Source organism: Hippocampus comes, unplaced genomic scaffold (assembly GCF_001891065.2).
Source record: "Hippocampus comes isolate QL1 unplaced genomic scaffold, H_comes_QL1_v1.1 scaffold234, whole genome shotgun sequence".
NCBI classification, from domain to species: domain Eukaryota; kingdom Metazoa; phylum Chordata; class Actinopteri; order Syngnathiformes; family Syngnathidae; genus Hippocampus; species Hippocampus comes.
Genome location: NW_017805479.1, coordinates 314,829 through 335,245, shown reverse-complemented (window position 1 = coordinate 335,245; position 20,417 = coordinate 314,829). Strand labels below are relative to the sequence as shown.

Sequence of the window (20,417 nt, the reverse complement as noted above, 5' to 3'; positions counted from 1 at the left end):
ATAGGCCAATCCGTCAAACACCCAAAAAGAAACTGAAACACTGGCAAACAGCTGATGAAGGTCCTTAGATGCTTTTGTTCATATTTTACAGTTCAGTGATATAAAAAAATTTTTTGGGGGGTGGGCTGGTATCAAGGTCCTAGTAAAGCAAAATTAAAAGTCACAAACTAAAATTGAAAATGTTTTGGTTTTTTTTGTTTAATAACAAAAATCAAAACAAGAGTGGTTTAAAAAAACAGTTATATATATATATATATATATATATAAATTATTGTTGCTTGGACCCTAATAAACCACATTTATTGATACACATTGATTGAACTATGAAACAAGCAGCAATCTGATGCTTGATTTTGTGTGGTGGCCACTCAGGCAGAAGGGATTTGCTTAGTTTGACTGAAATGTTCTCTGAACCACAAGTTCCTTTTCTCCATGTCAGGTGATGGACTGGATCGAAAACCATGGCGAGGCTTTCCTCAGTAAGCACACCGGAGTGGGAAAATCTCTTCATCGAGCTCGAGCCCTGCAGAAACGGCACGACGACTTTGAAGATGTCGCTCAGGTTGGACATTCTTCTCTCTCATTTGATCTTGACAATGATAAAAATATAATAATAGTTTTGAAATGCCTGGAAGCATTTGTCTACGGCCATGCATTTCTGGTTGAACAAAGTATTTATTATGGTACTGCAACACACAAAGCTTTTTCTATTACTATGATGACTGGAAGGTTATCAAAAGATTACCTGAAGAACAGCTCTCAGTAAAATGGAGTGCGCTTATAATAAATGTATTTTTCAATTAAAAATGGGCTTCATAATACGTTTAACCCTTTCAGGGACACCAGTTACTGCATTGGACATCTTATCATGTTATTAGGTTACAGGGTGCACGAAAGAGTTAACGCTGTTTTTTTTTCTGGGTGGACCTATAATGAAGTGACTGGTCAGTGAATTAGCCGTTGAGAATCATGCGTGTTAATCCTATAAAGAATTTGCAGTGATGTAAACTACAGTTTGCATTGTTTACACGGATTAGCCCTTAAATATTGTGACATTTGACAGCAATAAAACATCATGATTCTAATGGTGCAAATCTTGAAACTATGAAATGATACATGTCATAAATGTGTGTATTTATTTTTTCTTTTAAGGGAGTGTTGTAACAGTATACACAGGGAAGTTTAAACAGGCCAGAGAAATGTCTGTGTTCCAATTCTATTGGCACAGGCCACTGCAGAAACATGCTGGTCTTGGAAGTGTTGTGGGGGAATAAACAGTGAAAGTGTAAAACCGTATAAAAATGATCATACATATATACAAAGTGCATACATAAATCATACATAAGGAACTTTTGTGAGTGCCTTGACGCCATTTGTAACCTGCAAAAGCTAGTACCTACAATGCAGTAAATAAATATACACGTTCCCATTACTCTGATACATTGCTTATGAATTGATCATATGTTTATTAATGTCAGACTATTTATTCATACATTCAGAACATATATATATAGATTTTATAATTTGATAGACAATTATAATGCGGATGTTCTTGGCCTTGTCAGATTTGACCCGGAACATAGCATGTTTCTGTGCAGAGGCGGATTAGACCTGATGTTTGTATTTTCGCAGACTAGTGCAGGCTGGGAAATATGCGAAAGGGAGGCCTGCGCCGTTATGGGAGTGATAACTGTCGACTTCAATCATGGCCAATCTAGGTGGCTTCTTCCATGACTTTAACTGTAAATACAGTGCGGTCAGTATTCATGCACTGGTGTCTCAAAATGGTGGAAGTACATCAGCTGAGAAGTGGGCACTTGGAGACCATGCCAAACATGGATTGTTCAGAGCCCCCCCTCAACCCTCCAAAATAAAAATAATACAATGCTTCAAAGGTTTTGATGCTAGCCGTTCTTATATTTATTAATGAAATTGTCTGACAAACGCTGCATGTGTCAATGGAGCTCAAAATTTGTCTGTGCCCTGATCAAATTCATCTAAAACAGTTAACAGATCAGCTATGCCAGTATTTAGACGCAATCTGACCAAGCGTAGGCTTCGACTGACTTTCTGCCACTTGTTACTCCGCCGTTGACAGGACACACATACGCTGCACTGGAAAAAAAGAAAACAGTGTGTTGAATTTTGATAAAATGGAAAAATGGGCCGTTACTTGTACAGCGCTTTTCTACCTCGGGCGCTCAAAGCACTTCACACTGTCAGTATCTTGCTTAAAGACACTTCCAAATGGTCGCACTGGCCGTGGATCAAATCACCAACCTCTGGGTTGGGAACTGACTGCTCTACAACTGAGCCATGCCAACCACTTGATTATGTTAAGTGGTTGCACAAAATCCAGATACATTTTTTTAAGTAGTTGTCTATTTAAAAACGTATGTGTATCCGAATGATTTCATTTCACTTGACAAAATAAAATTAAGAAAATGTAATACTGCACTTTTTTAATGTGAGATGGCGAAAGTCATCTTCAGACAGCATTTGTGCCATGACACAGGTGCGCTCTCTACGAAATAGAGAGGGTAAACATGAACCACTTTGTGTGCTGTGCATTACCATTAATTGGGACAAAGAAACGAGCAACAAGTTGTCTCATGAGCACCTATGTGATCTGTTGCTGTTAAATGTCATCCATTTTACAACATGCTACTGTCAATAGAAATGCTGATAACACAATGTTTGTTTTCGATTTGGGTCATGGTAATGACATTTTAGCTTTAATGTAAGATTTTTTTTCTGTTGTCAGGACGACCATTTTCACTGTGCGCAGAAATCACCTTTCGCTCTTTTGCCATCACTTTGCCCAGCTTTTTGTATTCACTTGATGTGGATGATTATCCATTTTCAATAATCCTTGAACCCCCCCCCCACCACCCCCCACCCCAAAGCAAAGCAGTCATGCAGCACAAAGTATTAATCTCCTGTAAATTATAATCTTTATCTTCCGACTAATCCTCCCCCTACATGCGGGAATATCCAGACATCTCATCCCAGTTGAAGATGCCGAGACGTGATGTGTCTTTAAAGATGAAGAAGAGGAAGTATGGCAGCTGTAATGGCTCATACTTGGCAAAACAGAACCCCGTTGTCGTTTATTCTGAATCATGAGACAACATAATCTGACATATATTATTACGGTGTATGTCCGCGCACATGTGTGTGGAATGTGTGCTTGTGTTGGTGTGTGCATCCGTGCACAAAAATGATAAGCCCTCAGCAGTGTTTCACGGTAAATCTCATTAAACCCCATCCAAGGTGATGAAAGGGTGACGGTTTTATTTTTTTTTTAGCTCTTAGTTTATGCTCCCTGCCTTTGTAATACATTTTGGGTTGGGTTTTGTTCCTTATTTTCTTACATAAAAAAGATTTATTAGTTTGATCCCATTTTTTTTCATCCCTGTCAGCAGTGTTGAGCAGTAAAGCTTATGAAGCCACATTAAAGATTCTGAAACCATTTTTGGTTGTTTCTTTTATGGGGCCTGACGCATTTGGATTTTTTTTTTAGGCACATGACAATTTTTGGCAGAAAAAAAATGCAGATTACCAATTGATTAGCCGATTAATTTAAAAATGAATAATGCATGCTGTAATTCCTTCCAATGCATTTCGGTGGGCGTCAATTATATGCTGATTTTCGCTATTCGCGCGGGCCGACCTGGTTCCTTTTTTTGTTTGTAAATATTAAGACTTGCTTTTTTTTTTTTTTTAATGACGGGTCCATCGAATAACCTTATCGACGAGTTTCATGGTATATATTTAAGGATACAAGGTTATAGTATAGATTTGTGTGAAATAAATAATGAAACCAGTGTTACTTGTGTTAAACTGCTGTAAATGGTTAAGGTACATAGAGATAAAAACATCGTCAAACATCAGGCATTTGGTTGATCATTTGGGTCAATGTTTAAAGTGCCATAATCTATTAATCGATGGGGCCCTATTCTTTTCTCAGTTCTTATTTCATGCTTCAACACTCTTGCAAAACAACTCTCGTGTTTAAGAAGGTGGTGTGAAATGCACTACAGCATTTCTACCCTGGTGTTTTAAATGCTTTGTAGTACAACCACAATAATCCGTTTGGATCTGATCTGTTTAAAAGTGGAGATGTCTGTGTGAAATCGACTGCATTAGGGAGCCCCCAGGATGGATTTACACTACAGGTCGAAGTGTATCATTCCGATTTAAATGCAACTATTCAATTTGTCGATTGTCGGTTCATGTATACATTTGAAGTGACAGATAGCCAGTTGTGTTTATACTTAGTGAACACGCATGAAACAACCCATATGTAGCGATGCCAAATTGCATGTTCATAATCTCGCTACCGCACTGTCAACCCCCCGGCAGTGACAACACGCAAGTACACAATTTTACGCAAACAATGTAAATATAAAATGTGATTGACAGGTACAGGGATCTGATTGATGGTCACCTCCATATCTTTACACCACTGGCTACAGTGTGCAATTATTTTCCGTGTCTAATGATCAGCACTCTTCTCATTTACCATTCTCAATTGGATCTGCTTTGGCTGTCGTTTAGATTTACCTCTGGTGTTTTTATTGGCACACTCATTGATGAGGCTGCAATTGTAATGAGAGGATTGTTTTTTTCAACCATTTACGCAGCCATTCATACACAAATCAATTGTGCCAATTAAGAGCAAAACATTGAAATTCTGTCACTTGAACGATGCTGTGTAAAGCCAATCTCAGAGGTGATGCCTGTTATGATTGGCATGCCTACATTACAACAAATGAGTGATTTGTGACTTCTTCGTCAAAAAATGGAGAACAGGTTCTCCCCGTCAAAATCCGTAAACAGGCAAATTTATGAGTGCCAAACACTGGTTCACTCTAGATACATTGCAACATGATAAGATAAGATAAGAAAACCTTTGTTTGTCTCACAATGGAGAAATTACCAATTTACAGCAGCAAAAATTATGAAAGGGAGAAGTAGAAGAACAAAACGGATAAGTAAATATAAATGATAAAATATAAATATAAGCATATTCAGAATGGCTGAGTAGGGGTGATGGTAGACCAAGAGAAATGTTAGGCACATTGCATTGGAAAAATACATCCTGTTTTTTGTAATTTTCTGCAAAAGATGAACGACATCTGGGCTACTGAATCATAACATATTGCAAAATAAACATCAGTCATAGTAATGGTTGTATGTTTCCCTTCCAGAACACATATACTAATGCAGACAAGCTACTGGAGGCAGCCGAGCAGCTGGCCCAGACGGGCGAGTGCGACCCGGAGGAGATTTACAAGGCGGCGCGCCACCTGGAAGTTCGAATACAAGACTTTGTACGCCGTGTTGAGCACAGGAAGCTGCTGCTTGACATGTCCGTGTCCTTCCACACGCACACCAAAGAGGTGAAACACTGTCACATCCCTATCATCAAAACCTTAACTCTGTTGGCAAGGAGTGTAATGAATTGGGAAATCTGTGCCAATTTAGCTGAACTGAATCGAAACGCTTAAGCTACAGCCGTACCGCATCAAATCAAGATTGTAATCCCGCGAAATTGAATTGAATCGAATTATCCCACTTGAAAATGTACTGTTCTTGTATCTCGATACATATCAAATTGTCTTTTATTGGAGAGGTGCCCACCCATAGATTTTTTCTCATACGAGTGTAAAAATGGGTTAATTACTGTTGGTAATTGTGACTTTTGGTACATTTGTATCAAAAGTCACAAATGTGCATCACATACAGTATGTAAGTGTTAACACTTGTACATGAATTTGAATTATTTAAATATATATTTTTGAAACATTAAAAATCTTTCGAGACTAAATGAAAATGTTTAATTATTTGCTACACTGTACGTTTGGTAGACTGCAGGGGAATGATTATAACAGTGAAACCATAGAAATGTATACAGGTAATAGCTGGGGGGTGAGTGGGGGGGGGTATGCCATGGTTTTATGGTTAAAGCTTGGTTCACATTGAGTACAGTAAGAGAACAAAATCCAAAACACTTAAATTCATGAATTGTATTTTTGCCGATATAAGACATCATAGTAGTCCAAAAAAATGTCCAAAGTCCAAATTGATCATAACAACAAATGGTAAATGAAGAGCCATTTATGTTGTACTTTGCACCTGTTGCCCAAAGCAATTTACGAAGCCCCTTACTCACTATTTTTGAAAACATATTAGAGTGTACCTGGGGTGTTTATCCACTTTTGTTACATTTTTGAATTCCGTCTTGTGTTCTGTTGTATCAGCTAGTTTAGCGCTAAACTAAGCTAACCTTCACTCCGGTCCAGCGTCCAAGTTCCAACTTTACAAACTCCCTTCTTATTAGCACGGGATCAGAGGCCAACAGTGAAGTAATGACAAAGGTGTTGATACACTGCCTAGATGGGCTTTATTGGCTGATTGCTTAACAGTTTGATGCAATACTCATTAGCTGGCGAAACAGCTTGCTTTAGCCTGGGAGTGGCTGTTTAAATGATGCTGGATGTTGCATTTATGCTTTGTAACGTTGGTGTTCCTCACTGCTTTGTATCGTGGTCTAGCTGTGGTCTTGGATGGAGGAGCTCCAGAAGCAGCTACTGGACGACGTGAGCTGCGACTCTGTAGATTCTGTGCAGACACTAATTCAGCAGTTCCAGCAGCAGCAGACAGCCACTCTGGAAGCCACTCTCAATGTCATCAAGGAGGGGGAAGAGCTTATGCAGCAACTCAGGTAATGTAATAATACAGGATGGATATGTTAGCATACAGTGAATCTCCGTTTATTGTCGGTGATACTTTCCAGCCCCATCTGGGATAGGTGAAAATCTGCGATATAGAGAAACCACATGCTTTTGATGCATTAAACTTAATAAAAAAGACTTTTTAAAGTGTTCCTTTAAGTACGTGCGTCTTCCACTGTCAAGAAATCGGAAACACACACAAAAAAAAGACTCGTTTGTACAGTTTCCCCAAATAAAATGAAAAGTGTGCTCCTTTTAAGCGGCTAATTTTGAAGTTGTCGTTTACAGAAAAAACAACTTTTAACAAAGGAGAATTAAACAGTGTTTATTTAAACACTGAACATTAGTCATGTGCCCTAAAGGCTAACATAAAATCTGAAATCCCGTAGACCGTTGAACCTAATTTAGCATGGATGTTATTGTTATTGTAAACCTTCAAGCAATTGCTCTTGAACTCGCAGCAAAGCATACAATCAAACATTCAACAATACTAACAAGCATACAGTGAATTCTCTCTGCTCAGTGGTAATGACTTAGAGTAGTTGAGTACATCGCCTTCTTGATGTTTATTGTGATGCATCCCTTCCAGGAGACTTTAGTGCTAACAAGCATGTTGCACAACAACGTGGTATAGAACCAAAGGCGTGTGATTCTAAATTTGGATTTTCCTGGACACTGTAAAACCTATTAAAAAAAACAAAAAAACAATAGCTCAAAAATTTGCGATATAGCGAGGGTGCAATCGATGATTTGCAATGTAGCGGGTTCCACTGGATTAGCCTCGACATTGCCATATTTTGTATGGAATGTTCCCATCTGTCTCCTGCAGAGACGCTGCCATGTCCACCAATAAGACACCACACTGCAGTTCCATCGCTCACATCCAGGGAGTGCTGCAGCAATTGGATGAGGCCCAGAGCCAGATGGAGGAACTGTTCCATGAGCGCAAAATCAAACTCGACATCTTCCTCCAGCTACGCGTCTTTGAGCAGTATACCATCGAGGTGACTTTTTTTTTTCACGTTAGTTATAGTGACTCAGTTTCACTCCTTTCCTTGATGTGTCAAACCTAATTCCATCTGCAATGAAATCTTCATTTCAAGTATAATGTTTTGTATAAAATTATAACTTTTAAGTCAAGTCCACACCCTTCCTGTTTACTTCTTGATTTGACGTCGATGCCAGCCCTGAATTGTTGATGGTGATTATCATTTTAAACCCTTTATTTATCGGATATTTTATTTAATAAAAATAAATACAATTCTGTTTTATTGTTATTTGATTTTTATTCATATATTTTGTGTGTGTGTGTTTTTTTTTTTTTTTTTAGTAAAACATAATCACTACACTTCTTTCCATATTGTTTTGGTTTTGACTGACTCACAGATTTGTCTCACGGATCAATGTTTTCAACATTCTTAAGTAAATCTCTATTCAAGTATAGACCTGTATTCAAGTTACTTTTAATTTATCATAAAAATATTTATACAACAAAATGCCTTCTTTGAACTCAAATTGTAAACATAAATGTTGGTATTAGTCATTTATTTTTTGTAAAAAGAAATATATACGTATTTTGTCTGTATTAGTAAAATCATTATTATTCAGATTATTTAAATTATGATTTTTTTAAAAATATAAAGCTGCCCATTTGGCAACATACTTGTTGCTGTCATCATGCTTCTGCTGTTCCGTTTACTCAGGTGACGGCTGAATTAGACGCCTGGAACGAGGACCTGTCTCGACAGCTTAACGATGCGGGACGCTCGAGCAGCAGCAGCAGCAGTAGCGGCGGCAGTGGAGGGAGCGGCGGTGCTTCCTCTGGCGGCGCGGAGGACATTGGCCTGGCTGAGCAGAGGCTGAAGAGGCATGCTGAGAGAAAGGCAGCCATGAACAACATGACCTATGAAGTCATGCAGCAAGGCCAGGATTTGCATCAATACATCATGGAAGTGCAGGCCTCAGGTAGGGCGCCTTTTGCAGTGAATGAATTGCAAATAAATTGTGTTGATCATTGATTGGGAGCAATACAAACCAATTATTGATCTGTCATTGATTTGGAACAATGAAATGTACACAAATCTTCTTGTCTGTGTAGACTTTTAGCCATCCAGGTCATAGTGAAGGTTGAATCGGGGCAACTGAACTGTTGTTGTTTGTTGAATACGTTCCACCTTTAATCCGAAAGTGTTGGCCTCTACAAGGGAGAAAGAAAGGAACATCCAGTTGCCTTGATTCACCCTTTGCGAATCGCAAAGCTTGTTCTTCTTCGAAAGCAATCCGTCTTAATGGCAGCTCCTCCTCCAGGTCTGACATCATCCATCTCTCTCTATCTTCCGCCATCCTTTTAAATTTTCCGTATGGTATTCCTCCCTGAAGAGTATTCCTCTTCCCTATTTCCCTTCAAGCATTTCTTCAATGACTGCACGTTATAAACTCCCTCCCTGTAATGTGTGTCCTTGCCACTTTTTCTTCCGAGCTTTCAATGTCTTCAGCAGTTCTCTTTTCACTCCAGCAGCTTCCTGCAATACATATACATATACATCTCCTCATCTCCCATGACACTCCTAACATCCTTCTCCAAAACCACATCTCCAGTGCATCAATCATTTCTGCTTTCTTCTGGAGCACTCACGTCTCTGCTCCATAAAAGGCCACAGTCCAGACTACGCAATTTGGACGAATATCCTCATTCTTATTTCTTTGCATTGTCCTTTGTACGTCTGTATACTTCTCTATTTTTCGAGTGCTGGCCGTTGCTGTTGTAGCTCTTACTTATTTCTGCAAATGCCTGTGTTACATCATCTTCCGAAACTACTTTTTTTTAAAGCCAAGAGCAATACAGTAGATACATACACACAAGAGTTGAATCAACCCGTGAATATGGAAAGAACTGAATCCCGCCGCACGGCTTAACACAAAACACAAAATAATATTCACTCATTCGTTCATTTACCAAACCACTCATCATTACAAGGGTCGCGGGCGTGCTGGAGCCTTACTCAGCTGTCTTTGGGCAATAGGTGGGGTACACTTTGAGCTGGTCACCAGCCAATCGCAGGCAAAATAATGACAAGGGCGAATATTCTGCATCGAAAAATATCACCCCCCCAAAAAATCACTTTCAGTGTTTGTAACAAGTGGTTCTGCCAGGTATTGAGCTGACGGGGGAGAAGGACATGGACTTGGCCTCTCAGGTTCAGGAACTACTGGAGTTCTTGCACGAGAAACAGCAGGAAGTGGAGCTCAGCGCCCAGCGCACGCATGCTAGACTGGAGCAAAGCCTACAACTACGTCACTTACAAGCTGAGGTCAAACAGGTGAGCACATCTCTTGAGTGGTAGCACAATTGAATTAAACTTTGAAGGAATATCATGTTTTATTGTACTGCCGCTGTTGCCGTTGCAGATGGAGGCAACTGAATTATTAATGAGCTTTTATGGCAAAGTGCTAATAAACACGCTGCTACCTCGCCAGCTTTACTTGACGTGCTTGTGCAAATCTCAGTCTAAATTTATGATGAAGTGAGGATTCGCACGAAAACGCTGAGTGAATCATTAAAATAATGATCACGCAGTCGAGTGCAAACTTCGGCCAAATCTGACAATCCTAATTTGGATTTAGTAGCATTCTTGTCATACTTCTGCGGGTTGGAATCTCAGTTTCAGCCCTCTTGTGCAGATGTTTGCAAATTCTCCTGGTGCTTGTGTTGCTTTTATTCCAGATTCTCCAGAATCTTCCCACATTCCAAAACCATGCATGTTCGGCCCGCTGCACACTATGCGGCATGGCCAAAGCTGTTTCAACTCTTGTGCAATATGAAGAACTTTGGCAACTAAATTTTATCCTCAACAACTGGTTTTGTTGTCATTCAAAATTTGAATTGCTACAGAACAACGTCTAAGCATGCAGAAGTGTTCAAATTGTGCCTAACCTGATTGTAACAGCCAATCCAAAAAAGCTTGAGCTTTGACCAAAAAAAAAAAAAAAAAGCAGAAGTGAGACATAGCTGCACCACCAGTAAGCCGTACCAACAGATTATGAACACACCCTATTTGCGGAGGATAAGGACTGGGCCACCCTGTGAATAGCAAGAATCCCCATAGAACCGACAGCCATTCAAATTTATTGAGGCAAAAAAATAATTTTTTTTTTGTTATTTCCTTAAAAAATAACAATGATATATTTGTAAAATGGAGGAAACCCCACAGCAAAAAAACAAACAAACAAACAAACAAAAAAATGACTAAATATTGAAAACACTTTTGTTTTTAATCCGCAACATATTCACACCCAACAGTGCCGAGCCATGTTACTTTGCACGGGTCCGATGTCTATTTGCACAAACACAGTTGTATATCCAAAATCCATATTCCAGTAAAGTTGGGATGTTGTGTTAACCCTGGAGAACCCAACCACCTTTTTCTTCTTTGTAAAATGATGAATTATACATTAAATGACTGCTATATGTTCAGTGAACACCAAAATAAATGTTTTTCCAAATATTTCATGCTTTAATCCTAATTTAGGATTCGGGCCAAATTTGACCCTTTGGTATTTAAGGGTAGCATTTGAGTAGCAGAATTTATAGGGGCCAAATTTGACCCCGTGGGTTCCCCAGGGTTTTTAAATAAAAACAATACAATAATTTGCAATTGCTTTTGAGCATATATTCAATTGAATGCACTACAAAGACAAGACATTTTCAATGGGAGACAGAGACAGGTCTGGACTGCTGGCAGACCAGTCTTGTACTGTTTTCCTACGAAACCGCGCCGTTGTATTAATTGTGTCTTCATAAATTTGCAAGTTACCCGTCCCGTGGGCATTAGCAGCAGCACATATGCTGAATTTTGAACTTTGCCTTGATAGCTTGGTGGACTCGTCAGACCACAGCACACTTTTCCATCGTAGAAGTCAGCGGTGTTTATTGGTGTTATTGATATATGGCTGCCGCTTTGAATAACTAGAGCAGTGGATCTTAATTTGGGTTTGATCGAACCCTAGGGGTTCGATGAATCAGTCTCAGGGGTTCGACGGAGCCTCTGCCATGGAGGTTAAGACATACCCGACTCAACATCTCAATTAGTTATGACACGCCCGCTTGGCCATCACTGGCTGCAGTGTATCACATTACATTGGAGGGAAAAAAATAGGTTGGTCTTGCAGATGACGTCACTTATCATCACCTCCTCTTCATATCCTTGAGGTGCTCGGATGGATCCGTAATGGCGAGTCCATGTTGAACGCCAGCATGGTGAATGCCAGCTCTTTGTCTGAGGCAGAGCAGTTGCAGAGGGAACACGAACAGTTCCAGATGGCAATAGAGGTGTGTTCATGTGCGCACACACGCACGCACGCACGCACGCACGCACGCACACACACACACACACACACACACACACACACACACACACGCACGCACGCACGCACGCACACAAATGCATAAAATGATAGCCGCTGCCAGTCTAACTGTACTGGAGCAATAATTGTTTTTGCATGTTTTCAACAGTAGCAGATGTGCAATCAGCCATACACCCACACACTCTTTTGAACTTAAAGCACACACACACACACACACACACACACACACACACACACACACACACCCAGGCACACATATCAGTCACATTTGGTACACATACACTGAAATAATGTCATCCTCTATTTCAACGAAGTCTAACAAGTCATTTCCCGTTGTCCCTTCTTCTCCCCCTTAGTCTCTCTTCCATGCTAACTCCCTCCAGAAGACCCATCAGAGTGCACTGCAAGTCCAGCAGAAAGCGGAAGTAAGCTTTTAGTCAACTAACTAACTAACTAAATTTAAAGCAGCACCAAAAGACTTTGAAATGAAACTTTCGTATCTCTGAATTCTTCTAACGTCAACAGAAAAAAAAATACGAAATGTAGAGATTCCTCCTTTACTGCATCTTTGCTGCTTATAGTCACTGTCCAATGAAAAGCATCTCCAAATGTTTGTGATTTGTCATCTTTTTGTTTTTAGATTACTAAGCAAAAGGTGCACTGGACAGAGCATGCTATTCCTTTTCCGAAACAATTTGTCGGATCGTGGCGCTTCTTATCAGTGACTTTTCCTGTACATTTTTGTCCCTGCTACTTCTCCTGAACTATTGAATTCAGAAATGCTTAAATTTAGCGTAACATGTATCCTCGCCATATGTACTTTTGAAAACAAGCTCTTTGGTAAATTGACAATGATGCAATAGTGATTGTCACAAATTAAAATCAGTGTGTGTCAAAAATCGACAAACTTATCTTTAATTAATATATTATATTATCTCTCTCTCTCTCTCTCTCTCTCTCTCTCTCTCTCTCTCTCTCTCTCTCTCGATCGATCGATCGATAGAGATGTATGTATTTATATATATTAATTGTAATCAATAAATTATATATAATTAATTAGTATGACTTTTATATAATTAATTATCCTCCCTCGTTCCAGATGATGCTCCAGGCCGGCCACTATGACCCAGAGGCGATTCGCAACTGCGCTGAGAAGGTGGCCGTCCACTGGCAGCAGCTAATGCTGAAGATGGAGGACCGCCTGAAACTTGTTAACGCCTCGGTGGCCTTCTACAAGACATCTGAACAGGTACACGTGCACATTCGTAAGTGGAGGCGTCTGACTCACTTATATGCAGTAACATCGCAAATACGGATGCCACGGCCACGTCCAGGTTTGCAGCGTGTTAGAGAGCCTGGAGCAGGAATACCGACGGGATGAAGACTGGTGCGGAACTCACGAAAAAGTGGGAACGCCGGCCGACTGTGACCACCTTGTGCCTCTGATCAGCAAACACCTGGAACAGAAAGAAGCCTTCCTCAAGGTCAGTGCATTTCTTGGTCCTGGCCAAGGCTTAAATGTTGTCGCCTTTTAGTATCCTGGACAACGCAATGTAATAAGAGCCTAAATTAAGTTGACATTATAATTGATATTAGTGTCTGAACATCTCTTGATCACTTTGGGACGAAACTAGGTGTACCTTACAGCTTCCAACCCTGAATACATATCGTATCTCAATCACTGTGCGATTAAAAAAAAAAAAAAGAATGCATGTAGGGAAAGAATGATGGTCCAATCTTGTCTATGATGATGAAAGCATGTCACATATTTTGTGTAGAAGTTTGTTCACTTTTTTTTTTTTTTTTTTTTTTTATCGCCATGTTGCTATTATTTAGGCATGCACACTAGCCCGGAGGAACGCCGAGGTTTTCCTCAAGTATATCCACAGGAACAACGTGAGCATCCCAGGAGCTGCCAGTCACGCCAGAGGGCCTGAGCAGCAAGTCAAAGGTAGAGCAACAACACATTTAGACCACCAGAGACAATAGCACTATAATGCATTAATATACAGTTCTAACTTGAGTTACAAGTTTAGCTCATTTCGAGACCAAACTCGTAACCCAAGTTACTCATCGATCAAATCACTTGTCCCCATTGAAATTAATTGAAATGCCATTCATCTAATGGCACATACACACCCAATCTTGGACCACAAAGCAGACAAATAAATTAAGGGGGAATAACTGAGTTTATCTACAAAGGGATCATGAGAATCAACCACAAAGTTAACAAACCAAAAACGACAACAAGCGGTTTCGGCAAATAATTGGTGAAACAATAGTGGAAAGAAAATGTGCTGTTAAAACTGCTGGGTCAAAAGTAATCCAAATTGGGTAAAATAGCTCACCCAGTACTGGGTCCAAAAGGGACAGAACCAATTCTGGGTTATTTCTACCCTGTGCACTGGGTTATGTTAAAGCCACATAAAAAAGGATTACCAGGTGATCAGTATAGTTGTGGTTGTAAATAATAATACTCAGTATGTATATTACCAACATGTTGTAAGAAGAAGACATAATTTCCCTTCTCGGGGGTTGCCACAGCGAGTCACTTGCATGATATGTGTTGCACAGTTTTTACACTTGATGCCCTTCCTGACACAACCCACCGAGTATAATCCATGGATGCTCCATTCTCCCTGACTGAGATTTGAACCCTGTGCCCTGTGTTTACGGTCAGCTGTGTGCAGTTGCCACCAATGCTGTCTAAGCATGGACCATTAAATTTGCTTTAACTTTAGTACACATGATCACCATGAGCTATTCAGCCTGCTCAAGTCGCTGCTTAAACCCAACTTGACGGGTCAAAGCAATTAACTCATTGTTGGGTGAAAGTACCGGTAACCAAGTCTGCTCATAATCCAAAGCCAACCAGCGAATCAGTTGGGAAAAACAACTCAGCATTTGCACCAATAAAGGAAACATCGAAATGGAATCTGCCTAAGTGTATAATACGCAGCAAAAAAAGAAGAAAAAAAAAGAAGTGACAGTCAGATGCACAAGAGACAAAGCATAAAAGGCAATGATGATGCCAAGTAGTGGCAAGTAATACAATAATCATCTTTCATCTGCTTCTCCTGCACTTCAACCCACCCAGTTGATTATCATTATCATCATAACCCAGGAGACTGGAGAAACAAAACAAAACAATAAAAACACATAGACCAATAACCAGAACCATGAAAATTAATCTGTTACAGCCCCTGCCAAAAAAAAAAAAAGAAAAAAAAAACACATTTGGGTTACATTTCCAAAACTAGTGTTGCGAAATACGAGAAATGGACCAAGGCGAGACTTCTTGATTTTGTTTTTTCAGCTATTCTGAATGAGCTGCTGCAGAGGGAAAACAGAGTCCTGCACTTCTGGACTCTGAAGAAGAGGAGACTGGATCAATGTCAGCAGTATCTTGTCTTTGAACGCAGCGCCAAGCAGGTGTGTGTCTGTGTGTGTGCGTGTGCGTGTGCGCACTTTGAGCTAAAGTGCAGCACTAAAGAGACATCTGGTGTATTTTATGATGGGAATTTTTTTTAAGAGCCTCAATCATATCATAAATATAGTGTGTGTGTGTGTGTGTGTGTGTGTGTGTGTGTGTGTGTGTGTGTGTGTGTGTGTGTGTGTGTGTGTGTGTGTGTGTGTGTGTGTGTGTGTGTGCGCGTGCAGGCTCTTGAATGGATCCAGGAGACAGGTGAGGTCTACCTGGCTACGCACGTGTCATCTGGTGACAGCAGCAAGGAAACACAGCAGCTCCTCAATGACCATCATCACTTTCGGCTCACTGCCAAGGTACGTCGCGTGCATGCACGCTCGCAGCACGTGTGCGTCTGTTGCTATTGGCTTACCAGGTCCCCTGCATCTGAGCTAATGCGATCCAACCAAAGTGAAAATACTGCGTGTACAAGATAATAACGCTGTTATTGACGCTGTCACAAATGCAGCAACGGCACACTGGCAGTTGTTTGTAATATCAAGGTCACCCTTATTTGGTTCGGGTGACGACATGAGAAGCAGCTCTCGGTGTGATGCAGTGCAGTTGTACCCCAACCACAACAAGCAAGAAGAGTCAAATCAAAATCCGTTTTATAGTCAACAAAGGCAAATCATGCAAACATAATAAAATGGAGTACAAAATTACAATGGGGGCCTAAGCAATAGTGTAAATTTAGAGATGCCCTTATACTATTTAGAAGTGGAGTTGTAGGGCCATTCTGAAAAAAAAAATACATATAATACTAAAAAAAAAAACTAAAAAAACCAACTCTTTTTTTCCCCAGAATAAATCCATCTTTTTATAAGAAAAAGAAGAGTCTCAATTTGACAAAGGGAAAGGAAGACAAAACATGATGTTCATGTAAAATGCAACTTTTTTTCCCCACAAGACTTTTTATCTGAAAAAATAAAAGTTTATTCTCATTAGATTCAAATCTTTTATAGGAGCCTCGCAATTTTTTTTCTTTTTTACAAATACCAAAATGGTACAACAAACAATAATATCGCCACAATCAAAAATGAAGAATAAAACACACACAAAAACATGCAAAAGTGTCAGTGGAACACCAACAAAAAATGTTGTTTACCAATGTCTCAATAAAGATCAAAATCCATCCGTTCGTCCATTTTCTGAACCGCTTTATCCTCACAAGGGTCGCGAGGCGTGCTGTAGCCTATCCCAGCTGTTTTCGGGCAGTAGGCGGGGGACACCCTGAACTGGTTGCCAGCCAATCGCACAAGATCAAAATCCAGGATTTCAATATTAGTCTTCCTTGTGATATAAATATTTATTGAAATGTTTAGTAAATGTGTAGATGCAAAAGTTTTACCTAAAAAAGTAAAGCATAAAGAATTTTGCACAAGATTTTACCTTTTTTCAATGTGGTCTTGGGGATCCTTGCATTACAGTGCTTCACCTAGTGGTGAAGTTGAAAATATGTCATAATTTGTCTAAATGGAAGGAGACGATACAATTTTTGGCCCATGTTGAAAGCCCAACCAAAAAAAAAAAAAAAAAAGTGCACTAAGGATTGTGCGCTCGTGCCACCAGCAAACAAAGGAGAAGGTGAAGCTCCTCATCCAGCTGGCTGACAACCTGGTAGAGAAAGGCCACGTCCACGTTGTGGAGCTGAAGCGATGGGTGAGCACGGTAGACCGCCGCTACCGCGACTTCTCCCTGCGAATGGCCAAGTACCAGGAGAGCTTGGAAAAGAGCCTGGGCGTCTCTTCCGAGGTGGGAATAGCTCACATTTGTCATACAGTACATTTACACTATGTTCAATCACATCATGTTTTTATTCTTTTGCTCATCATTATTCAGGACAACAAGGACTTAGAGTTGGATATTATTCCCGCCAGCTTGTCGGACGACCCCGAGATCAAACTGCGGGAGCCCAACGATGAGGTCAATGAGGAGAAGAGGAAGTCGGCGAGGAAGAAAGAGTGAGTACAACTTGGAACCCAAACAAACCGGAGTGATGAGGCAGCATTTTTTTGCAAAACTCGTGGCTTTAACTGAACACGCATTGTGTTGACAAATTGGGCCAGGTTGGCTCTGCTTTGCCTGAAAATTGCATTCATGGAGGCCCAGTCAGTGGTCCAGAAAGAGAACTGGCTCCTGTTTTAACTGAACTCACAATGTGAAATCAAAGTGGTCCAGGCTCAAACCTACTACTACTACTACTACTACTACTACTACTATTACTACTACTACTACTACTACTACTACCACTACTACTACTACGACTACTACTACTACTGCTACTATTGTGAACCTTTTTCTTGAAATTATAGTTTGTATTTTGAGGGGTTTTATTCACATAAAAACTGTCTTTCTTTAGGTTCATCATGGCTGAGCTCCTGCAGACGGAGAAGACTTACGTCAGAGATCTCCAGGAATGTCTGGAGGTGAGAAAACAAGCCTTTTGTTCACCAGGCCGTTCAAATTTTAATTCCGGGCAAAACCCTGTATTATGTGCAACTTCCTGTCTACCGTTTTAAAGACAACACACCTCCTTTAGAGCTTCTCACATTGCTATGTATGATCACATTTAATCCACATCTGATCCAGATTATGCATTTGGTAACAATTTAGAGAATCCCATATCACCTATTAAGCTTCTGTATAAAAAGACATCTGATCAGATTGTAATTTTTTGTGTAGGTTGTTATTACATTTATCCTCATTTGAGGCATGAAATGACAAATATATGTAAACCTTTGTGGTGGCCTGTGTTTTGTTGGTTGTGTTATTGAAAAAGCAAATGTTAATTTGTAATCATCGCTGTTTATTCCAGACCTACTTATGTGAGATGACCAGGGGCGGGGACGAGATCCCGCCTGCCATCGCCAACAAGGAACATGTCATTTTCGGCAACATGCAGGAGATCTACGACTTCCACAACAAGTGAGGGACTTTTCAGAATTATTTTTTGTTCGTTGACATTTTATTTAAATTTTATTACACATTGATATTACTAAGGCAGACAGCTTCAAACCTTTAAGAACATTAATGGACCCGAAACCTTTCCATGAGGAACTCCACTCAGAGCGGTGTGAATTTTGGATTGTTGTACAGAATCATGTAATGTGTGATGCACTATATGGACAAATGTTGGGAGCTATAACAGCTTGCACGTGTTGTGGAAAAATAATAATATCCACACAGGCTTTAAAGAATAGTGGCTTTAATAGAATATTTTAGCAGCGAAACAAATAAACAAAAGTCATAGGCTATTCAAAGTTTTTGTCCAACCCAAAATACTGTTTCAATGGCAAAATAGTGCATTCCTGTGGTAACCAACCACTTCCTTTGCCAAATATATTACATCAGTTTTCAGTGTTCCGATGGGAGATTTGTCCACTCACTGATTGGTAATAGCGACATGTTCAATTTTGAGGCAAAACATATGATGTAAGTTACTTAAGTTAGTCTTTTTTCATGAATGAGTACACAAATCAATTAACAATTATTGTCGAGAGGCTGAAATCAGAGGATTTGGACAATTCTACAATAAACAATGGCTCTAAACGATTACTCGATTATTAAAAATTATCAATTGATTGATTGATATTGACCGCACTAAAAATATTCTTGATTTTTCTAACCCAATGCATCATTTTAGTAACAACAGAGCATTTTTGTTGTCCAAATATAGCATTCATTGGAAGATTGACCTGTTGCAATCTGTATTCTACTGTAGTTCATCATAAAGGTGTCATGGTCGGCATATTCATTCACACTAAAATTATCCTAGCATACCTTTAGGGTCCTTGCTTTGTTCACTGGTGAGTGAGGAAAAAAAACCTTCCATCAATTTACCCCACAAAGCTGAAAGCATACGATTGTTTTGATTAACACTTTCAGGGACAGCGATTACTACAGTGGACAGTTTATCATGTGATCAGATTACAGGGTGCATGAAAGGGTTCAAATTAACAATTCAGAATTAAACTGGTTAATCCAACCTTTGGTTAATATATTGACTGATGGTTTGTTCCGAATCTGTAACTGCTCCCATTAATACTGTTGAATTCACAATCCATCTAAAACCTCAAATTAGGTCGATGACTTGTTTCTTCTACTGACATGTGGAAACTCTCTCGCCGTTCAACATCATCCTAAAGTGAACCAGCATCTTTCGCTATATTTTCTCTTGAAATCCATTATTTCCCAAAGTGTCTGACTTTTACTGGCAAATTTCCTCTTTTGGGATTTGTCAGGACATGCTTGTTTTTGTTGGAGAACATGCTTGTGAAAGTAGTGCTGAATAAGGGCCCAGTGTGTTCATTGAGAACATATGACTGCTATGTTTCTTATGCGTGTGCACCTGCAGTATTTTCTTGAAGGAGCTTGTCAACTATGAGCAGTTGCCAGAGGATGTGGGCCATTGCTTCGTCACATGGGTAAAAACTTTATTCAAATATTAGAACAATTCGCATCCCACAAATCATGCAAAGTCTCGTTCCGTCTGATGTGATGCAGGCGGATAAATTCCACATTTACGTGGATTACTGCAAGAACAAACCCGACTCGAGCCAGCTCATTCTAGAGCATGCCGGCACCTTTTTTGATGTAAGTATTTTATTATTATTATTATTATTTTTTTTTTTATTATTACATTTTAAGTAATTGCAGAAAAGGCTCCAGGTCATGTGTTGCCATCAGGCAAACAAGTACTAAAGGAAATGTAATAAATAAAAATGAATATTCATGTCGGGCAGCACGGTGTTCGACTGGTTATCATGTTGGCCTCAAAGTGCAGAGGTGCAGGGTTCGATTCCAAGTCCGGCCCTGCTATGTGGAGTTTGTATGTTCTCCCCATG

The 20,417-nt window shown here is 39.8% G+C and overlaps 1 protein-coding gene across 1 annotated transcript in view; it reads left to right on the top strand.

Moving 5' to 3' along the window:
• kalrna (kalirin RhoGEF kinase a) overlaps positions 1-20,417 on the top strand; it is a 142,463-nt gene that overhangs the window by 61,472 nt on the left and 60,574 nt on the right. Inside the window, exons 14-32 of the mRNA XM_019875685.1 lie at positions 440-562; positions 5,214-5,405; positions 6,561-6,730; positions 7,570-7,744; positions 8,444-8,705; positions 9,894-10,060; positions 11,950-12,069; positions 12,461-12,529; positions 13,204-13,353; positions 13,439-13,588; positions 13,941-14,055; positions 15,421-15,536; positions 15,765-15,887; positions 17,143-17,325; positions 17,413-17,534; positions 17,933-17,999; positions 18,389-18,498; positions 19,928-19,997; positions 20,077-20,166. Of these exons, the coding sequence (XP_019731244.1) occupies positions 440-562; positions 5,214-5,405; positions 6,561-6,730; positions 7,570-7,744; positions 8,444-8,705; positions 9,894-10,060; positions 11,950-12,069; positions 12,461-12,529; positions 13,204-13,353; positions 13,439-13,588; positions 13,941-14,055; positions 15,421-15,536; positions 15,765-15,887; positions 17,143-17,325; positions 17,413-17,534; positions 17,933-17,999; positions 18,389-18,498; positions 19,928-19,997; positions 20,077-20,166 (2,574 nt within the window). The remainder of the gene's footprint in view (positions 1-439; positions 563-5,213; positions 5,406-6,560; positions 6,731-7,569; positions 7,745-8,443; positions 8,706-9,893; positions 10,061-11,949; positions 12,070-12,460; positions 12,530-13,203; positions 13,354-13,438; positions 13,589-13,940; positions 14,056-15,420; positions 15,537-15,764; positions 15,888-17,142; positions 17,326-17,412; positions 17,535-17,932; positions 18,000-18,388; positions 18,499-19,927; positions 19,998-20,076; positions 20,167-20,417) is intronic.